Raw genomic sequence first — 16,456 nt, 5'->3', positions numbered from 1 at the left:
CCCCTGCGGCGCCGAATTTCATTCCACAAAGTGGGCTCCAGCTCTCTACTTCTTCATCCGTTTGTTCCAAGGGAGGAATATTCTTCGCGCAGCACCAACGCTCGATGGAATGGATAGTATACTAAATCCAGATTAGTAATTATTCTATCAATCAATTCGTGAATTGATTCACGAATTGATTAAGGATTTGAACTTACCTGTCCATACTCATCCGCCTCCCAGCATGCCATTCCCAGAGGCATTGTTCCTTGCTCCACCATCTTCTCGTACCATTCCGTCGCAGGTGTTGGAGGCATTCTCAATTAGTACCTAAATCGATTTGCAAATCGATTTGTGAATCGATTCGGTTGAATGGTGTGTCAGGTAGGAGAGAGATGTGAAAGAAGATTAATTCAATTGATGAATCAATTGATGAATTGATTCAGTGGAGTGGTGGTGGTGTGGTGTGGTGTGGTGGAGATTGGTGGAGTGGAGGCCACGGTGGATTGTTGTAGTGGATGAAAGGAAAGAGGAATTAATTCAAGCTGAGATGCTTCTTATATGGTACACTGACCTCAAAGTGGGGTACACCCCACTTCGAAAAAAACCTTAAAATACGCTAGCACCTGAACTCAATTCAATGGTACACCGACCCGTGAACAGACCACCATCAGATCTCTCCCACTTGTAGACACGGCCCGGCGGTTGCATCACAGAGGCGCAGGCCAGATGTCACAGGATGGAGATGGGCATCGGCTCCTTGGTTGAGCAGAACTGATATCCACCCGCAGCTCTTCGTGGGATACGGTAGAAATACCTAGTTGTAGAACAACATCCCGCAACTGGCTGCTGCATCGATGTGCCCATGTGTGCTCCGTACGGACATAACATTTCTGTCGTGCGAGGTGAGGAGACAGGGACGTCGATGTTGGTGTTCCATCTTCCTTTGTGCTCTCGCTCTCCTTCCACCTCCCAGCCCGCAGCTTCTCCCACCTGGACTTCATCTACACTCCACTTCTGACTCAGTCGATCTAGCGTGGCCGAGCTGAGTACCATCTTCTGAAAGGTCGTCAGATCGAAGGTGTCGCAGCAGAGCGCGCGGTTAACATCATGAGGAACAACGTGAGCTCAAGCTCTTGGCTGCCCCTGCGAGCCCAGCAGCAAGTCATCTCGGACGACAAACTGCTGCCATCGAACATGACCGCAGGCGGAAGAACCGACTCCAGGCCCAGCGGCCCTCGCAACCCGACGAGCCAGCGATACTTTGATCACGCGTCTGCCGATCGCGTCAATACCGATGTGGTGATCGTGGAAAGCATTCGCGCCGAGTACCCCGAGCTACACCTGACTGTTGTCCCCAAGACAAGCTGTGATGTGCTCGGCTTCGCTGCGGCAGGACATGCTGGTGTATCGCCACTTGGCAACATCAAAGACCGCCTGTCATGGCGCATATATGTACCGCCAGCCTCGAGGCTGAATGGTAAAGGATACACAGGCGATCAGGTCAAGTTTGGGAAGTACCTCGTGGATTGGAGGAACAAGGAGTACATTGTGTACGTCGCAGAAGGAAGAGATGGAGGTTCAGCATACCCAGTTGTGACCAACCAGTACATCCTTTCTCCGTCAGTGGAAGCATCGAACACTCTGGTGCTGGAGGCTGGATCGTGGGGCAATACACTACACAACGAGATATGGGTGTTCGACGGTGGCTACTGGCAGAAGAGCGCTGAGCTGTTCAACAGTGTGCGGAAGGCGAGCTGGGACGATGTCATCCTCGATGAAGGTGAGTGCCATGTGCAGTGCTTACGAGGTGCTACATGCTGACAGTGGCCAGGTATGAAGAATGCCATTCGAAACGACGTCGAGAACTTCTACGATAGCCGAGACACGTACGAAAAGCTCAAAGTCCCCTGGAAGCGAGGAATCATCTATTATGGACCTCCCGGAAATGGCAAAACCATCAGCGTCAAAGCAATCATGAACACGCTGTACAGCCGAGACGATGCAGTCCCGACTCTCTACGTCAGAACACTTTCCAGCTTTGGTGGTCCAGAGTACAGCATATCTGAGATCTTCGCGCTCGCGAGAAGGACTGCACCTTGCCTTCTTGTATTCGAGGATCTGGATTCCATCGTGACGGATAATGTTCGTTCCTACTTTCTGAACGCGATAGACGGTATACAAAAGAGTAAGTGCCTTATTCTAACTCAGCCCATAGAACTCCGCCCACGGCATGTATCTATAGCAGTAATTGACGTCTTTTGTCCAGACGATGGCATCTTGATGATAGGCTCAACCAACCACTTGGACCGGCTAGATCCAGGAATTGCCAAACGACCTTCCCGCTTCGATCGCAAGTACCTATTCCCGAATCCTGACGAGAAGGAGCGGTCGCAATACATGAAATATTGGCAAGCTAAGCTCGCAGACAACAAAGATGTCGACTTCCCGGACACACTGTGTCCTGCCGTGGCCAAGATCACCAAAGGGTTCTCCTTCGCCTATCTGCAAGAAGCCATGGTTGCCAGTCTTCTAGCACTTGCGAGAGATGCGGATGGCAATTCCAAAGTCTGCCTTGACTGTCTGGAAGCTCATGCAAGACCGGAGAATGGCAGAATATGCGATCGTACAAGCGTCAGGCCATTCAAGGGACTGTACGACTATGTGTGGCTAATTAGACGTGTGGAAGAAGATGACCCAGATCTCGAGAAGAATAAGCTATGGATTGAAATCAGGAAGCAAGTGAGAATACTGAGAGAAGAGATGGGTGACGATGATGAGTAAGTGGGCAGCTTACAGCGTCGCATCTAGAACACACAAGTGTAACGACGACATGCACGATACCGACATGTGCCTCGACCAGATCCTCTCTGCTTCTGACTTGGGAGAGTCCATGTTTGGAATAACGGTTGCGGTTACGAAAGCATGTTTCCAAGAAGGTCCAAGGTCCAAATATATTCTAAAACGCCTACGCGACTAACGTTGAACCCTAAACACCTTTATGGCAACCCACAAGTCACTACACTACTTCTACAGTACAACCACAAAGGGGCTGCATGTTTGGACGTTACACTTGAGGAATGAAAGTGGCAGCGCAGCAACATCGACGCCAATTGGGTTAGTCGATGTGACCGAAACTATGGTGTCGCTACCGATCTGCAGCTACTGCACTACTCATCACGCCTCATGCTGTGTTGCTGTATGAGAAGCTGCAGGAGAAGGACTCGACATCGCAGGTAAGTCAGTCTTCAGGTCAGTATATATTCTCCTCTGTCGACCTGCTTCCTGCTTTTGTTCCTGCAGACATCGCTGGCATCGTACTCTCGCAATCCTCGTTTTTTTCCACCTTCGCTCCATCATCAAAACCCTTCGTTCGTTCACATTTCATTTCACTTGATACTTAAACACGACCTACGAATAGATTTCGCCACGATCAAGATGACTTTCGGCTTGGGATTCCCTGTTGGTGCGGGCGCTGGCGCCGGTTTCGCTGGTGGCGCGGGTCTCGCTGCTGGTGCCGGTCTGGTCGCTGGCGCCGGTCTGGCTTCTGGCGCTGGTGTGGCTGGTGGCGCTGGCCTGTCTGGCGGCGCGGGGCTATCTGGTGGTGCAGGTGCTGGACTCCACGGCGGCGCTGGCGCTGGTGCCGGTGTGGCTACTGGCGTTGGTGCGGGTGCTGATCTCCACGCTGGCGTGGGTGGTGGTGCTGGTGTGAGTGGCGGTGCTGGCGCGGGTGGTGGTGCTCGCGTGGGCGGTGGCGCTGGCGTGGGTGGTGCTGCCGGCGTTGGTGGTGGTGCTGGCGCGGGTGGTGGTGCTCACGTGGGCGGTGGCGCTGGCGTGGGTGGCGCTGCCGGCGTTGGTGGTGGTGCTGGCGCGGGTGGTGGTGCTCGCGTGGGCGGTGGCGCTGGCGTTGGTGGTGCCGCCGGCGTTGGTGGTGGTGCTGGCGTGGGCGGTGGTGCTGCCGTGGGTGGTGGTGCTCGCGTTGGCGGTGGCGCTGGCGTTGGTGGTGGTGCCGGCGTTGGTGGTGGTGCTGCCGTAGGTGCCGGTGCAGGTGCTGGTGCTGCCGTTGGTGCTGGCGCTGGTGCTGGACTCCACGCTGGCGTGGGTGCTGCTGTGCCTTTGTTCACCTTTGAAATCGGAGGTGGCATTGGTGGAAGTGGTCACGGAGGTGCGGGCATCGGTGGAGGTGTTGGGGGTGGTATTGGAGGAAATGTCCATGGCGGCGCGGGTGTTGGAGGAAGTGCTGGAATCGGCGGTGGAGCCGGTATTGGCGGTAAGTTGTCCTCTCCATATGACTTCACTGGATGAAGTATATGCTGATCATTTTCGACTGTCCAGGTAGCTACGGCGTCATGCTTCACCCTATCGGCGGATCTATCGGCGGATCTGTAGGAGGATCTGTGGGAGGTTCCAAGTCCCCTCCTACACTGCCCAATGGTAAGCCGCTGTGCACTGTGCAAGGCGGTCCAGCAACACTCCTCTACTTTCCACCTCGTGGTCAGCAGGGCTCGCTGGACTCGGCGAATAAGGGCGCAAATGGTCCAGCTCCTCCGTCACCAGCTGGTGGCGAAGCATACACGACACTGGGTCAGACTTTCCAGCCCGGCCAAGTAAGTATTCTCAATAGGTGCAGCTCACTAGAGATCCCCGCTGACTTTCGCTACAGGCCTATATCTCCTGCAAAACTCTCTGGGCAGGCTACACGGATGAACATGGGAGTGTCACCAAGACTGGACCTACCTTTACCGACGCGATCTTCCCAGTGCCTTCGGATCAGATCTCTACACAGTGTCTCCCGAATGTCGAGGCGAAGGCTACTGCTGGAGTATCTTTTGGAGCAGCTGCTGGAGCAGGTGGAGCAGGCCTAGGTGCGCAGCTCGACTTCGGCCTGGTCTCCAACGTTTCCGACGAATGTCGAAACATTGCTCCTCCTCCAGGTCTTCTCAATTTCGTGCCAGAATGGAAAGACTTTGCCTTCTGGAATCTCGAATGGGAACAACCAGAGTGCATTCCACAAAAAAGCGCTCCTCAGCCTGCAGGACCAGTCTGGACACCGGACTCATCGTGTTCGATTGTGCAGCCCACTACGAACCTTGTGCCTACTGCGCCTGCTGCAACGCCTGCACCAGCTGTGCAGGGACCTGTTCAGACTACTGCTGGCGGAGCCATTCCCACGCCATACCAACGACAAGCGATGGGAGATGGCAATAGTACGAGCAGCAGCCCGGCTACCTACACTGGTGCTGCCTCTCGACCAGCCTACAAGACCGTGACGAAGAGCTCTCTGATGATCAGCGCTCTGGCCTTGGCTATCCTAGCCCTTTGAGGTTGCTTGGGATGTATATAGGTGACTACATCCAAAGCGCTGTATCGCTACAGGTGGATGTAGTCCTAGAAAAAAATCGGGGAAAAAATCGGCGCCAAGTTTGACACATAGTGATAGCACACTAGCAGGGATAGATGGCATGATGTACATAGATGATACGTGATGATAACGTTGAATTGCCAAGGAATGTTCCGACTTCATGTTGTATCTGTTGTATTCATTTCTGCTTCACTTGCTGAACAAGTGGCTGCTGTCGACATACACACAACTTCCACCGCCGTTCGATAGTCTATCCGTTCCGCCCTTTTCTACACACTGTATGGCTCGGAATCTCGGACACTAGTTAATAACCGCACTAACAGCTGTCTAAATGTCGTTTTGCAGGGTATCTCGGACGCTGAGAGATAGCCGAGTAGTACCGAGGTATTCCGATAGTCTGAAACACCTCTAGGCATTGCCCCGAGTAACTAATACGGTTCTAACGTACGTACTATCGACTGTACCGATAGACCGCTACGGAATGCCGGTCTATCAGACGGCTAGTACCGCACTTATAGCCGTAGAGGTATACTGTATTTACCTCCTACAGCCTTCTAATATAAATACGTATAGACCGCTAAGTAAGTAGTAAATATAACTGATCGCGTAGAGAGAGAGGAAGTAATAGAGTATATAGGTATATATATATATATGTATAGGTATATTAGAGGCGGCCGGCAGTCGTTTGTAGTACTGTATCTATTACTTCTATTACTTCTACTAATTCTTAGTTGTTAGTATTTACTTCTATAGTCAAACCGACGGTTAAACGGACGGTTAAACGGACGGTTAAACACTATATCGTCGTAACTCCGCGTTCGATAGAGGAATTATAGCAATAGTGTTGTAGGGGGCCGCCGTCGGCTAATTACTTAGTTGTTTAGAGCGGTAATACCCCCGAATCAAGTACTCTAGCCTATTCTATCCGTAGTAACCGCTATAGTACTACAAAACATACGTAAGTACGTTGAGAATAGACGCAAGCGCTACGCTATACTGCCTCTAAAAGTGCGTTATACAATTAAGGCATTAGTATAATAGGCCGGCTAGAAACTTACTCGGATTACTGCTACGTTAGAAGAGCTATATTCAACGGTCTATAGTATAGTTTACGAGGCTATTACACCGTAGATAGACAGAGCTAAGCGGTTACTAAAGAAGTTTAGTACGCTAGTTACTAATCGGATTATCGCTTTTATTACTCGTAACGAAAATAGCTATAGAGCTACCTACAATTAAATCAAGATAGCCCTAGAATTAGAGTGTTCGGAATCAACGATCCGCCAGCGTCTCTAAGAGAGTAGGTACTACCGTCTCGTCGCTCGCTACGCCCTATAGTTAGACGAAGAGAATATAGACTTACGTAGTCAATTCGGGGAGTAGTGCCTAACGCAGATACCGAAACTATTTATATTCGGGGACGCCGTAGTATTCGGTCGGGGAGGTATATAATAGTAGAGAGTAACTCGTTGTCTAGGTAAGTACTATAGCGGGTAGATATACGACTGTAGGAGGAGAGAGAGTCCGAATAACCAATCGTATAGGTAAAGTATATAACCCTAACTATCTCCGGCTATTGTTTAAGGATATAGACAGTACTTATTACTACTACGGCTTTATCTATAGCTCTCGGAAGTTACAACTTATCTATTAGGACCGTCGTACCCTAGGTACTATAACCTAGGCTTCTCTAGTATAGTACGTTTTGCCCGAACTTATCCGCTTCTAGTAGGAGTATACGCTCGCGTTAATCGACGATAGCCTACTAAACCTAGACAACCCCCCGGAGGACGAAGACGTATTCGAGCTCCCTCCGGGACTAATGCTCGAAATTACTCTTTCTAATACTGTATTCTATATATTGATCTAGGGCAGAATCGACGTCGATAGCTATAACCCTACAATCGTCGTACTTAAGAAGATGCCTGTCCTTGTATTAGACGGAGCGTCTACCTATAAGGGCGAATTCTAGCGAGAAATTAAGAATCGTAGTATTCTATATACCCTAGATATATAGCCTCCTAATTTACTAGATCTTAACTGTATCGAGAACGTATAGGCGCTTATAAAAGTACGTCTCAATCGCCTTCCGCGCGCTAATTCTAATAAACAACTTATCGTTTAGGTAGAGCAACAATAGAACTCGATTATAGTCGAAGAAATCGAGGCAATTATAGTATCGTTTCGGCGACGTATAGAGCTTTTAGGTAACCGCGACGGTATATATATCGGCTACTAAGGTAAATAGTACCGGCGCAATCGATTACGCGTGTCGGCGAGCGCGTAGGTATATGTATTAGTTAATACTATAGATATAGAGATAGTTACTTATTTATTGAATTCCTCTCTACTGATTTTTTACGATACGTAAGGTCGGACTTCCGCTCGGCAAGTTGCGTAATTGGCCAGATTCGACATAACTAATCACTAGGGGGGCCTGCAATTTCTATAGTACGGATAGACTATCGAACGGCTGTAGGAGGTGTATGTACCTGTACATACCGGGTCAGCATCGGGATATCCAAAAGATCCTTGCTGACAACAACGACTAAGGGTTCTCTAAGCTGCCTGAAATTAAGTGATGCCTGATGCCAAGCTTGGGTCGAAACTAGGAATTATGACGCAGCAAACTCGCCTGCCAACCTAAACTGACCTTTTAACTTTCAACTTCACCTGCATCTTTCCACTTGACACCGAGACATCGTATGAAACACGGCTGCATAGCTTCACATGGACCTCCTCGAAGTGGAACGACAGCGCTTGCTGCTTGAGCAGAACTTGATCAAGTTGAAAGCGAGTCTCAAGCACTTCCGGACGCTGACTGCAGAGTATGAAGGCTTGACGGAAGAGATCCAGGCTGGCGGAGACGGTGTCGACCTCGACAACGTCAGCAAAACATATGCGGGCGACATTGTGAACGAAAAGGAAGTTCGAGATCTGGCAGGCCTTCCGAAAACGCCACGCTCGGCAACTCAGGTGCTGGATCTCATCGCCAAACGGCAGGAATATGTTCAAAAGAACATAGAAACTCTACAGCGCCAATTCTGGGATGCGGAAGCAAAGCTCGAAGAGCTGGACTTTGCGTCTGCAAACACAGATCGCGGGAAAGGACCTTTGCCATTGACTGAGATCCACGAGGAGTTAGACGATGACGACAATGTCATATCCAGTAGTGTTGTGCAGCCCGAAGCTGCGACAAGTAAGCTGGTTGACAGTTTACGCAAGGCTGGGCTGTCCGAAAACGACCTGGAGACAACTACCGACCACATCGACAAGGATGTTGATCAGCCTGGCAGCGACAACAGTACGAAAGCAAGCGCGAGCCCTCTCCCACCATCAGCTCTCGTCACCAGGCACTCCTATAATGAAGGATCTACTCGACGTCCTTCCGAGAGTGAGAACGAACATCCATCAGGTCGTCCAGCCATCCGCAAGAAGTCTGTCTCGTTCAGTGCAGATACGAAGCCTGATCCTGTGCCGGATCGTGCTGAGCAGGAAGATGGGAAAAGAACTGTATCATTCAACGACAAAGTGGCAATCATGCCGGCAGCCCCCCCTCCAGATTCTCGATCTGTCTCATTCGCGCCACAGGTGCAGGAGATACCCCCAGAATCGGCAAAGAGTCTTGAGCCGAGCGTGGGCGGTGAAGATCCCGAGGCCAGCAGTAAGAGCTCCGACGCTGATATGCAAAAGAAGCTTCGCAGTTTCATGTTCAAACCAGGTGAGAGAGTTGGTGAGATCGACTCGAATGACGAGCTTGCAAAAACGCATTTCGTGCTCCCGGAGAACGAATCGGAAGAAGACGCCGCCATGCGTCGAGAGATGCTGGAATATCATCTGAATGAAGTCGGACATGTCGTGGCGCAGATGGACCTAGATGAGGATGATTACGACCTAGATGAGACTGGGTCAACATCAGACTTTCTCTCTTCTGAGAATCCAGAGGAGGACACACCATACACTAGCGGTATGTCCGACTCAGACCGAGAAAGTGAGGATGAGTTTGGTCGTAGTACTCGTAGAGTGATCAGTGACGACTACCACAAGGAAATGCAACAATTGCAACGCAGGCTTATTGGTAATCTTGGACCAGCGGCCTCCATAGACGACAGCATAGTGGACACAGATCTCGATGCTGAGCACGTCCGCAGACTTGTGATTCATGATGACAGCGGCGCACCATCGAGTTCAAGTAAAACTCAGGACCCAGACCACAACCTGAAGGTGAAGAAACGAGTAAGCTTCGCCGAAACGCCGAAGTTCGCGCAAGAACAAGATGTTGCGCGAAAGGCAGCGAGCATGCTGCAAGCTGAGAACGAGCACCCCCTCGCGGAAAGGATTCTCGAAAGTACAACCGAGGTTGGTGGCACAGCAGACCCAGCCAAAAAATCGTCTCGCTTCAAGACATCCCAAAAGTCTGCTACATCATCTGCAGGGGCTACGGCGGGCAAACAGACTGCGACTGTAAGAGATATGTCAACCCCGGAAGGTCCACCAGGCCTGGTCATTGCGGATCAATTGGTCGAGCGCGCGTCTCGTTCCCAAGATGCTGTTGCGCCATCAACTGACGGGAGCGACCCTGTTTTACAACGACGTGAACTCGCCGAAGAATACTACCGACGACGAAATGATATGATTAGACAACAGGGCGGATTTAAGGCAGGCACGAGCGAAGATGACGAACATGAACAAGGCGATCTGATGGAGGAGCGAGACGGGAAACTCAAGAAGGTCAGCAGATTTCGAGCTGCTCGGATCAAAGGATGAGTGTTGAGGCATTTGGGAGTGGACTCAACCTTACATCGATGCTGGGGAATGGCGGATTACATATCATCTACACGGTCTGGGAATTATCTTGGCATGTAGCTTCAGCGAACCAGACGAGCATACGCAATTTGCAATCGAAGTGAGATTGCAGTCGTAGCTGAGATACCATTATGAGCTGCTCTTGGTTCGCTGCTCAGTATGTACATGATAATGTTACAATAACCGCAAGCGCACTGACAACCGCGTAGTCTACGCTACGCTCTCATCTATAATGGGGAGTGAAGATTGAGCAGACCGGACCAGACTCCATTCTAACGTTCCTCGCTGCTTGTCTGTGTCAACTCTTTTCCAGGTCACCAGTGCCGAACGCCGTTCAATGCATCAGCTCATGCCGCGAAACTCTGTTCGTCGTTGTATTGCAATCGCATGTCCCATCATCCTCTATCGCCGAGTGACGTCTCCTCATCACTCACGCACAAATGAGCCCCATCTCCGTTATCATGAGTGCAGATCCAGCCAAACTCGGCGTCATGGGTCAAGCGACCGATGCCGCCAATCTCCCTTCACTTCCACTCGCACTAGTCTGCGTCGGCGGCGGCGCAGGCGGCTCCAATTTTGTGTTCTCCGCCATCATCCTCTGGAACCCGATGCCCACACCTTCGATTACTGCCAACAGAATCGCGCACCCAATCGCACCGTTCCTTATGGCTTTGGGACCTCCTCTGACGGCTAATGCACCTCCTGTAAAGAATCCGGCGATAATGGCATTCCAAGGATCTTCCTTCTTTCGCACGCCTTTCACTGCGCAGTCGAATGTGCTGAATAGGCCGCCCCAAACGCCGAAGTTTCCGCCCAGGACGGGTGCGCGGGCTTTAATTGCTGTTATGGCTGTGGAATCTGATCAGCATGCATACCTTCATCGAAAGTTTCATAATCTTGTTGTATCTTTTTTCGTTATTGTCATACCTCCTATCCGTCTCTCGCCATATGGACTATTCCGAAAACCTTTTACGCCATGCCACACTGCTCCTCCTATTGCCTGCCGCATAGATCAGTCATTTGTCCTCTCTTAGTGTGTCATCTCAGTATCCTTTTGTGCTCCAACATACACCCATACAGAAAGCGCCTCCGAAATCTGAGAGCGCGACCCATGGACACGGATCTCTCGAGTGGTCGAGGCCATGCCCTTTCTCGCCCATGGCGCAAGGAATCGATGTGTATTCGTTCGGCGGAGTTTGTGCGGCGGTGGTGTTGTTCGAACGAGGTGAGTTTCGGTGTGCGGACGCTGGCTTCAAGACTTTGCGATGGAGAATGCGCGGTGATGGCGAAAGTAATGAAATATTGACATCGAGGACAAAAGTTCATCATCTTCCACCACGTCGGAGGTTTGAGCTCGCCGATCTCTGTCACATGATAGACCTACTCGTTGCTTATGTCAGCCTTAGCTACATCAATCAACACTCACGACCTATTTCCTGTGTGCCACTTCTCAAGTACAACAACCAAGACAGTAAACCGTGATCACCATGTCGCGGCTAGCTCACAACCAGCAGTCCTCGGGCAGACCCTCAAACACCACCAGCTCAGATGATATCTGTCCAGTATGCAAAAGCAGTCGCTACCTCAATCCGAGCCTCCGCTTCCTCGTCAACCCGGCCTGCTACCACAAAATGTGCGAATCCTGCGTCGATCGCCTCTTCTCACACGGACCCCAACCCTGTCCTATACCGAAATGCCACGAGACGCTCCGAAAAAACCGTTTCCGTCAACAAACTTTCGAGGACATCCAAGTCGAGCGCGAAGTCGACATTCGCCGGAAAGTCGCGAAGGTGTTTAATCGAAGGGAGGAGGAATTTGAGACGTTGAGAGACTGGAACGATTATTTGAATGATGTGGAGGACATTACATTCAATATGATCAATCGAATTGATGAGGAGGTGACTGAACGGAGGTTTCGAGAATATGAGAAAGCTCACCAGCAAGAAATTGCGGAGAATGCGGATCTGGCACAGCAGGAAAGCATGTCCTATGATAAACTTCAAAAAGCTGAGAGGGAAGTCGCGAAACAGAGGAGAGAGGCTGCGAGAAGGGAAGAAGCTGATGAGAGGAGAGAGGTTCAAGCGAATAAGAGAGACATGTTGAAACGTTTGGAGAATGGACAGGATCCTAACGCTGTCGCTGCGATGGAAGCTGGTGCCAGTGCTACTCTGAAGAAGCGCTTGAATCGACACGATGCCGCTGCTCGACAACAACATCTCCAGGCTGTGTCAGAGGTTAGCAGGAACAAGACAAACAGCACCAGCAGCAGCGGGAATGCAGACGGGAAGAATCTCGTTATCAAAGGGCTCAAAGCAAAAGTCAAGGCAGTGCCAGAAGCACCCATCGACCCATTTGGTGGCTACGATTTCGGGACGAAGAAATATTACGCTACGCAGGAGAATTATGTTTGGGATGTATTACAGAGTACTGCGAATGACGGAAAGCATGGCCCTGGAGGTTATGAGGTTTCTGTATTCACGGATCGGGCGCTGTGTGAGGCGTTCAGCGGGTTGGGTTGCTTTATTTGATTTCAATGTCGATTGGCATGGCCAGGGAGTCAGAAAATGCAGCTGGCGTTATTATCACGATCACGGTGTTGAACACTCAAAGCGATATAAAGCGCAAGCGAGGCATATGGAAAAATGAATATCTATGAAGATTAGCGTGGGCGTTGGCGGAGAATCCTTTATACGGCTATAATCTCAGTAACGAGATACATGAGGCGAGAATAAGACCCCGAAGGGAGGACGCATAGCATAGCAGATAAGTTCATTGTGGCTGCTACTGCTACTGCTACCGTATTCCAACTACAACTTTCTAAACACATTACCACTGGCACTGCGCCTCTCCTGACCCCTGCCAACACTTCTCCCACCATCCTCGCCTGCTCGTCGCTGGGACTGCTTCTTTTGTTTGGAACTACTCGGCGCAAAAGTGATCTGCTTCTCACCGAACGGCCTATCGCCGCCATCCGCAGCAGAAGCCCGATGATGTTGCTGTTGTCGAGACGCAGGGAGCGAAGAAGCCAAATCTCCAAACGACTTGTCCCGTTGTGGCTTACGAATTTTACTTTCCGTCGAAGATGAAACTCGCATGGTCGGTTGTTGGTGCTGGTTCTTCTGCTGAGGTCTCTTGCCAGATTTTGTGTAGGATGTGGATCCGATTCGGCCTTGGGAATTTTGGAGCGAAGAATCGGATTGTTGTTGTCTTTGACGTTGTCGATTTCGTGCGGCGACTTCTTCTTCGTCTTCTTCGTCTTCGTCGTCGTCTTCTGAGGCGCTGCTGTGGTGTTTGGTGTCTTCTAGGGCTTCCTCTTCTACGGCTGTCAGACCGCGCGGCTTTGGTGTTGTTGTTGGTATTGTGGATGGATTGTGCATGGCGAATTCACGACTCGTCTCATCGATTTCGAAATCCTCGTCTTCAAAGAGATTGCCAAATCGTGGATCGAGTAATGGTTTGGTAGTATCTTCTTCTTCGGGTACTTTGGAAAGTGGCTGATCCCCACCTTGTCGGAGCACACGTTGTGCTTTTCGTCGTTCGTTGGCTTCTTCTTTGGCGACCAAAGTCTCTGCAAACTTTCTGTTGACCTTAACTGCGACTTTCTTGGAACCGCGGATACGACTCTCACGCTCTTTGTCAATCTTCTCTTGAATGCTCTTTTGTCTTTGTTGCTCTGCCAAGTCGGGGTTGGTGAGTAGTCGTGCTTCTTCATACAACTTCTGACCGACAAAGTAGCCGTGCATATACGGTCTTAGCAGATTTGTTGTGCCAATTAGATGGTCCAGGCTGAGCTCTCGTAGTTGCTTCATGTCGACGAATTTGTAGTTGTCGTACACTTCTCCCGCACCCGTGCCAGAGGATTTGAATGCATGGGGATCTTCAGAATCCTCGGCCATCTCCTCTACAAGGTTATCCAAGAAGGCACACCACTTAGGGGCCGGCCCTAACTGTGGTATGAAGAAGGCATGCTGCTGTCTTCCTTCGTTGGCAGTCAGAAGCATACCACTGGACGGGACCCACTCGACATGATTCACGTCCACTGCAGGCTCAATTCCAGTCCAGTAGTCTCCAGATACTTCATCCCATAGCTTGATGCCTTTCCGATCGGCGCTGAGAATCTTCCCAGATGCCAGCGGGGACTCGATATACTGCAAGGTTCGTATAGGATTATCGTAGCCCTGGTGCTTCTCCAACAGAGGAACAGGGGATCGAAGATCATATGTGCGAACGATACCATTACTGTTACCAGTCGCCAGATTCAGACCCGAACGATGGAATGAGAGCGCAGTCACCTCTGGTCTCGAATCGATATCGGCATCAGGAGCCTGTCTAGGCAGGCCAAGCACACTGACACGATTTCTCGACCGTGCGTCCCAGAATTCGACTGTCCCGATCGAAGTGCCAAAGGCAAGTAGGCCGTGGCTCTGGTCTGCAATGGCCGCGCAGTTGACAGAACCAGTATTCACGCCTCCCTGGAGCGCCCCGCCCCCGAAGGTGTCCAAATCATCGCCTCCCACATCGATTTCGTAGCCCTTCATGAAACGTCCCAGCTCGAGGTTGAGCCGAAAGACTTCTCCATTGCCTTCTGCGTTGACCCCCACCGCCGGCACCAGTGCTTCTGCGTTGCGCGTATTGTACTTCAAGTCTCTTCCATACCGCGGAATACGGGTGGTATAGTGCACGCCACCAGGTGTGTGGAACTCCAGGAAGCGATCGGTCTGCAGGTGCAGCGACTTGCTGTAGTCCTGAGAGAGGAGCACAAAGGTCTCGTTGACGGTGTTGGTGTGGCGCGCGAAGGACAGCGAGAGATGGGGCAGATAGTGTGTGTGGATCTGAGGCTTGTAAGTCCCCGTGCTCATAACCCACTCGCCATCGTCGCTGACGCGCACGCACTGGCTGGCCTCTTCGAATTCGAAGTCCTGCAGCAGCTCGACTCGGCTAGAATACTCGGCGTCACGCTTGAGACTGCGCTTTCGCTTGCGTGCAAGCCATTCAGGTAGTGGTCGCGCCGTCGATGCGCCTGCGATGGTGTACACGGGCACCGAGCCGCTATTCGTGAGCTTCATCTTGTCATGTTGGTAGCTGTATAGAGGTTGCAGCGAGCGTGGTCGTCAAAGTCTCTGGTAAATTTTGGATTATCGCCTGATTAAGTTCTACTAGCGTGTTGGAACCACACACCACACTAGTGCCCAATTGAGAAGATTGATGGAATACCAATCAATAAGTGGATTAATTGAGGTCCGAGGTCTGACCTCTCAAGAAGAGAAAAGAGGGGGGTGGGTATCCCCAACTCTACATACATATGCCAAGGAATCAGTGGCCCCTGTTATCTCATATGACTCATGTCACATGATGCCAGGGCACCCATGTCCTTCTGTCCAAACACACCTCCCTCAGCTTGATTACATAAGAAAAGCTGAAAAAACCAAGACATGGTGACCGTCCGTCCGTCCCAATCTAATGATTGACCATGTCCACTTACCTGAGCCCCAGGCTCGTCCGGAATGACTGGAATGACCCCTTTGGGAGGTTCTTTGTGAAGCCATCAGCTCGTTGCTTGGCAGTCCCAATCCATTCCACGGTCAATCGTCCTGCCATGGTTTCCTGCCTTACCCAGTGTTGATGGATATCCACATGTCTCAAAGCCGTATTGAGTGAACCATGCTTGTGATTGGCGATATCCACTGCTCGTTGGTTGTCACAGAAAACCTTGGTTCCACCCATGGTTCCATCCTTGACAGGCTCCCCAGATGGCTTATTTCCAGGTGGAGGTGGAAATACCTTGTCAAATTCAGAGAAAAGTCGAGTCCACCAGTACCCATTACCTGCAATTGATGAGAGTGCTAGCAACTCTGCCTCTGCGGTTGACTTGGTGACTGTCTTCTGCTTGGTTGCTTGCCAATCAATAGCACCACCATACATCATCATCAAGAATCCCTGTGAACTCTTCCTGTCCGGGTTGTCACCAAATGAAGCATCCACATACAGCTCCATCTTGGGCTTGTCCCTATGGAAGTGCAACTTCATGTCCTTGGTACTATAGAGGTAGGCAATCAGGTGATTGGCAGCTTCCATATGAGCTTGGCTTGGATTCTTCAGAAATTGAGAAAGAGTAGCATGTGCCTTTGCCACATCCGGCCTTGCCAAAACAGCTGCATGACCAATTGAACCAACCTTCATCTGATATCCTTTGATGAAGTCAGGCCTGGCTGTATCAGTGGCAGGTTCCAGGTTTCCAGTAGGAAGTGGTGTATCTGGGAATCGAGTCCTCTCATGAACACCAAATTTGATACCAATCTTTGTTAGGTA

The 16,456-nt window shown here is 50.8% G+C and overlaps 6 protein-coding genes across 6 annotated transcripts; 4 read left to right on the top strand and 2 right to left on the bottom strand.

The window, feature by feature from the left end:
- The first annotated feature begins 859 nt into the window (after nucleotides 1-859).
- Nucleotides 860-3,647, top strand: SEPMUDRAFT_145601 (P-loop containing nucleoside triphosphate hydrolase protein). Its single transcript, XM_016903154.1, has 3 exons — nucleotides 860-1,762; nucleotides 1,814-2,167; nucleotides 2,249-3,647. The coding sequence occupies exons 1-3, from the start codon at nucleotides 1,090-1,092 to the stop codon at nucleotides 2,761-2,763; spliced, it is 1,542 nt and encodes a 513-aa protein (XP_016764444.1). The 5' UTR covers nucleotides 860-1,089; the 3' UTR covers nucleotides 2,764-3,647.
- On the top strand, nucleotides 860-5,444 carry SEPMUDRAFT_129287 (uncharacterized protein). The gene is made up of 5 exons (XM_016902273.1): nucleotides 860-1,762; nucleotides 1,814-2,167; nucleotides 2,249-4,249; nucleotides 4,315-4,586; nucleotides 4,643-5,444. The coding sequence occupies exons 3-5, from the start codon at nucleotides 3,418-3,420 to the stop codon at nucleotides 5,300-5,302; spliced, it is 1,764 nt and encodes a 587-aa protein (XP_016764443.1). The 5' UTR covers nucleotides 860-1,762; nucleotides 1,814-2,167; nucleotides 2,249-3,417; the 3' UTR covers nucleotides 5,303-5,444.
- A 2,609-nt stretch (nucleotides 5,445-8,053) lies between these two features.
- On the bottom strand, nucleotides 8,054-11,426 carry SEPMUDRAFT_55533 (mitochondrial import inner membrane translocase subunit tim-17). Its single transcript, XM_016909365.1, has 3 exons — nucleotides 11,218-11,426; nucleotides 11,075-11,147; nucleotides 8,054-10,996 (listed from the first exon to the last, which is right to left on the bottom strand). Exons 1-3 carry the CDS (start codon nucleotides 11,305-11,307, stop codon nucleotides 10,644-10,646), a joined length of 516 nt encoding a protein of 171 aa, XP_016764442.1. The 5' UTR covers nucleotides 11,308-11,426; the 3' UTR covers nucleotides 8,054-10,643.
- Nucleotides 8,054-11,426, top strand: SEPMUDRAFT_121880 (uncharacterized protein). The gene is made up of 3 exons (XM_016901735.1): nucleotides 8,054-10,996; nucleotides 11,075-11,147; nucleotides 11,218-11,426. The coding sequence occupies exon 1, from the start codon at nucleotides 8,072-8,074 to the stop codon at nucleotides 10,106-10,108; it is 2,037 nt and encodes a 678-aa protein (XP_016764441.1). The 5' UTR covers nucleotides 8,054-8,071; the 3' UTR covers nucleotides 10,109-10,996; nucleotides 11,075-11,147; nucleotides 11,218-11,426.
- Nucleotides 11,427-11,623: 197 nt separating this feature from the next.
- SEPMUDRAFT_145600 (WD repeat protein) lies at nucleotides 11,624-15,376 on the bottom strand. Its single transcript, XM_016903153.1, has one exon. It carries the CDS (start codon nucleotides 15,211-15,213, stop codon nucleotides 12,955-12,957), a length of 2,259 nt encoding a protein of 752 aa, XP_016764440.1. The 5' UTR covers nucleotides 15,214-15,376; the 3' UTR covers nucleotides 11,624-12,954.
- On the top strand, nucleotides 11,624-15,376 carry SEPMUDRAFT_75358 (CDK-activating kinase assembly factor MAT1). Its single transcript, XM_016910105.1, has one exon. The coding sequence runs from the start codon at nucleotides 11,635-11,637 to the stop codon at nucleotides 12,673-12,675; it is 1,041 nt and encodes a 346-aa protein (XP_016764439.1). The 5' UTR covers nucleotides 11,624-11,634; the 3' UTR covers nucleotides 12,676-15,376.
- Nucleotides 15,377-16,456: the final 1,080 nt, after the last annotated feature.

This window comes from Sphaerulina musiva (assembly GCF_000320565.1).
Source record: "Sphaerulina musiva SO2202 unplaced genomic scaffold SEPMUscaffold_1, whole genome shotgun sequence".
NCBI classification, from domain to species: Eukaryota; Fungi; Ascomycota; class Dothideomycetes; order Mycosphaerellales; family Mycosphaerellaceae; genus Sphaerulina; species Sphaerulina musiva.
The sequence above is the reverse complement of the archived record's forward strand: the minus strand, read 5'-3'. Positions and strand labels throughout refer to the sequence as shown.

Coding starts and splice junctions, on each gene's coding strand:
- SEPMUDRAFT_145601 (XM_016903154.1), top strand. CDS start 1,090: ATGAGGAACAACGTGAGCTCAAGCTCTTGGCTGCCCCTGCGAGCCCAG. Junction 1,763..1,813: donor CGATGTCATCCTCGATGAAG/GTGAGTGCCATG, acceptor GACAGTGGCCAG/GTATGAAGAATGCCATTCGA. Junction 2,168..2,248: donor GATAGACGGTATACAAAAGA/GTAAGTGCCTTA, acceptor TCTTTTGTCCAG/ACGATGGCATCTTGATGATA.
- SEPMUDRAFT_129287 (XM_016902273.1), top strand. CDS start 3,418: ATGACTTTCGGCTTGGGATTCCCTGTTGGTGCGGGCGCTGGCGCCGGT. Junction 4,250..4,314: donor CGGTGGAGCCGGTATTGGCG/GTAAGTTGTCCT, acceptor TCGACTGTCCAG/GTAGCTACGGCGTCATGCTT. Junction 4,587..4,642: donor AGACTTTCCAGCCCGGCCAA/GTAAGTATTCTC, acceptor CTTTCGCTACAG/GCCTATATCTCCTGCAAAAC.
- SEPMUDRAFT_121880 (XM_016901735.1), top strand. CDS start 8,072: ATGGACCTCCTCGAAGTGGAACGACAGCGCTTGCTGCTTGAGCAGAAC.
- SEPMUDRAFT_55533 (XM_016909365.1), bottom strand. CDS start 11,307: ATGGGCGAGAAAGGGCATGGCCTCGACCACTCGAGAGATCCGTGTCCA. Junction 11,148..11,217: donor GAGGCGCTTTCTGTATGGGT/GTATGTTGGAGC, acceptor TCTATGCGGCAG/GCAATAGGAGGAGCAGTGTG. Junction 10,997..11,074: donor TGGCGAGAGACGGATAGGAG/GTATGACAATAA, acceptor CAGATTCCACAG/CCATAACAGCAATTAAAGCC.
- SEPMUDRAFT_75358 (XM_016910105.1), top strand. CDS start 11,635: ATGTCGCGGCTAGCTCACAACCAGCAGTCCTCGGGCAGACCCTCAAAC.
- SEPMUDRAFT_145600 (XM_016903153.1), bottom strand. CDS start 15,213: ATGAAGCTCACGAATAGCGGCTCGGTGCCCGTGTACACCATCGCAGGC.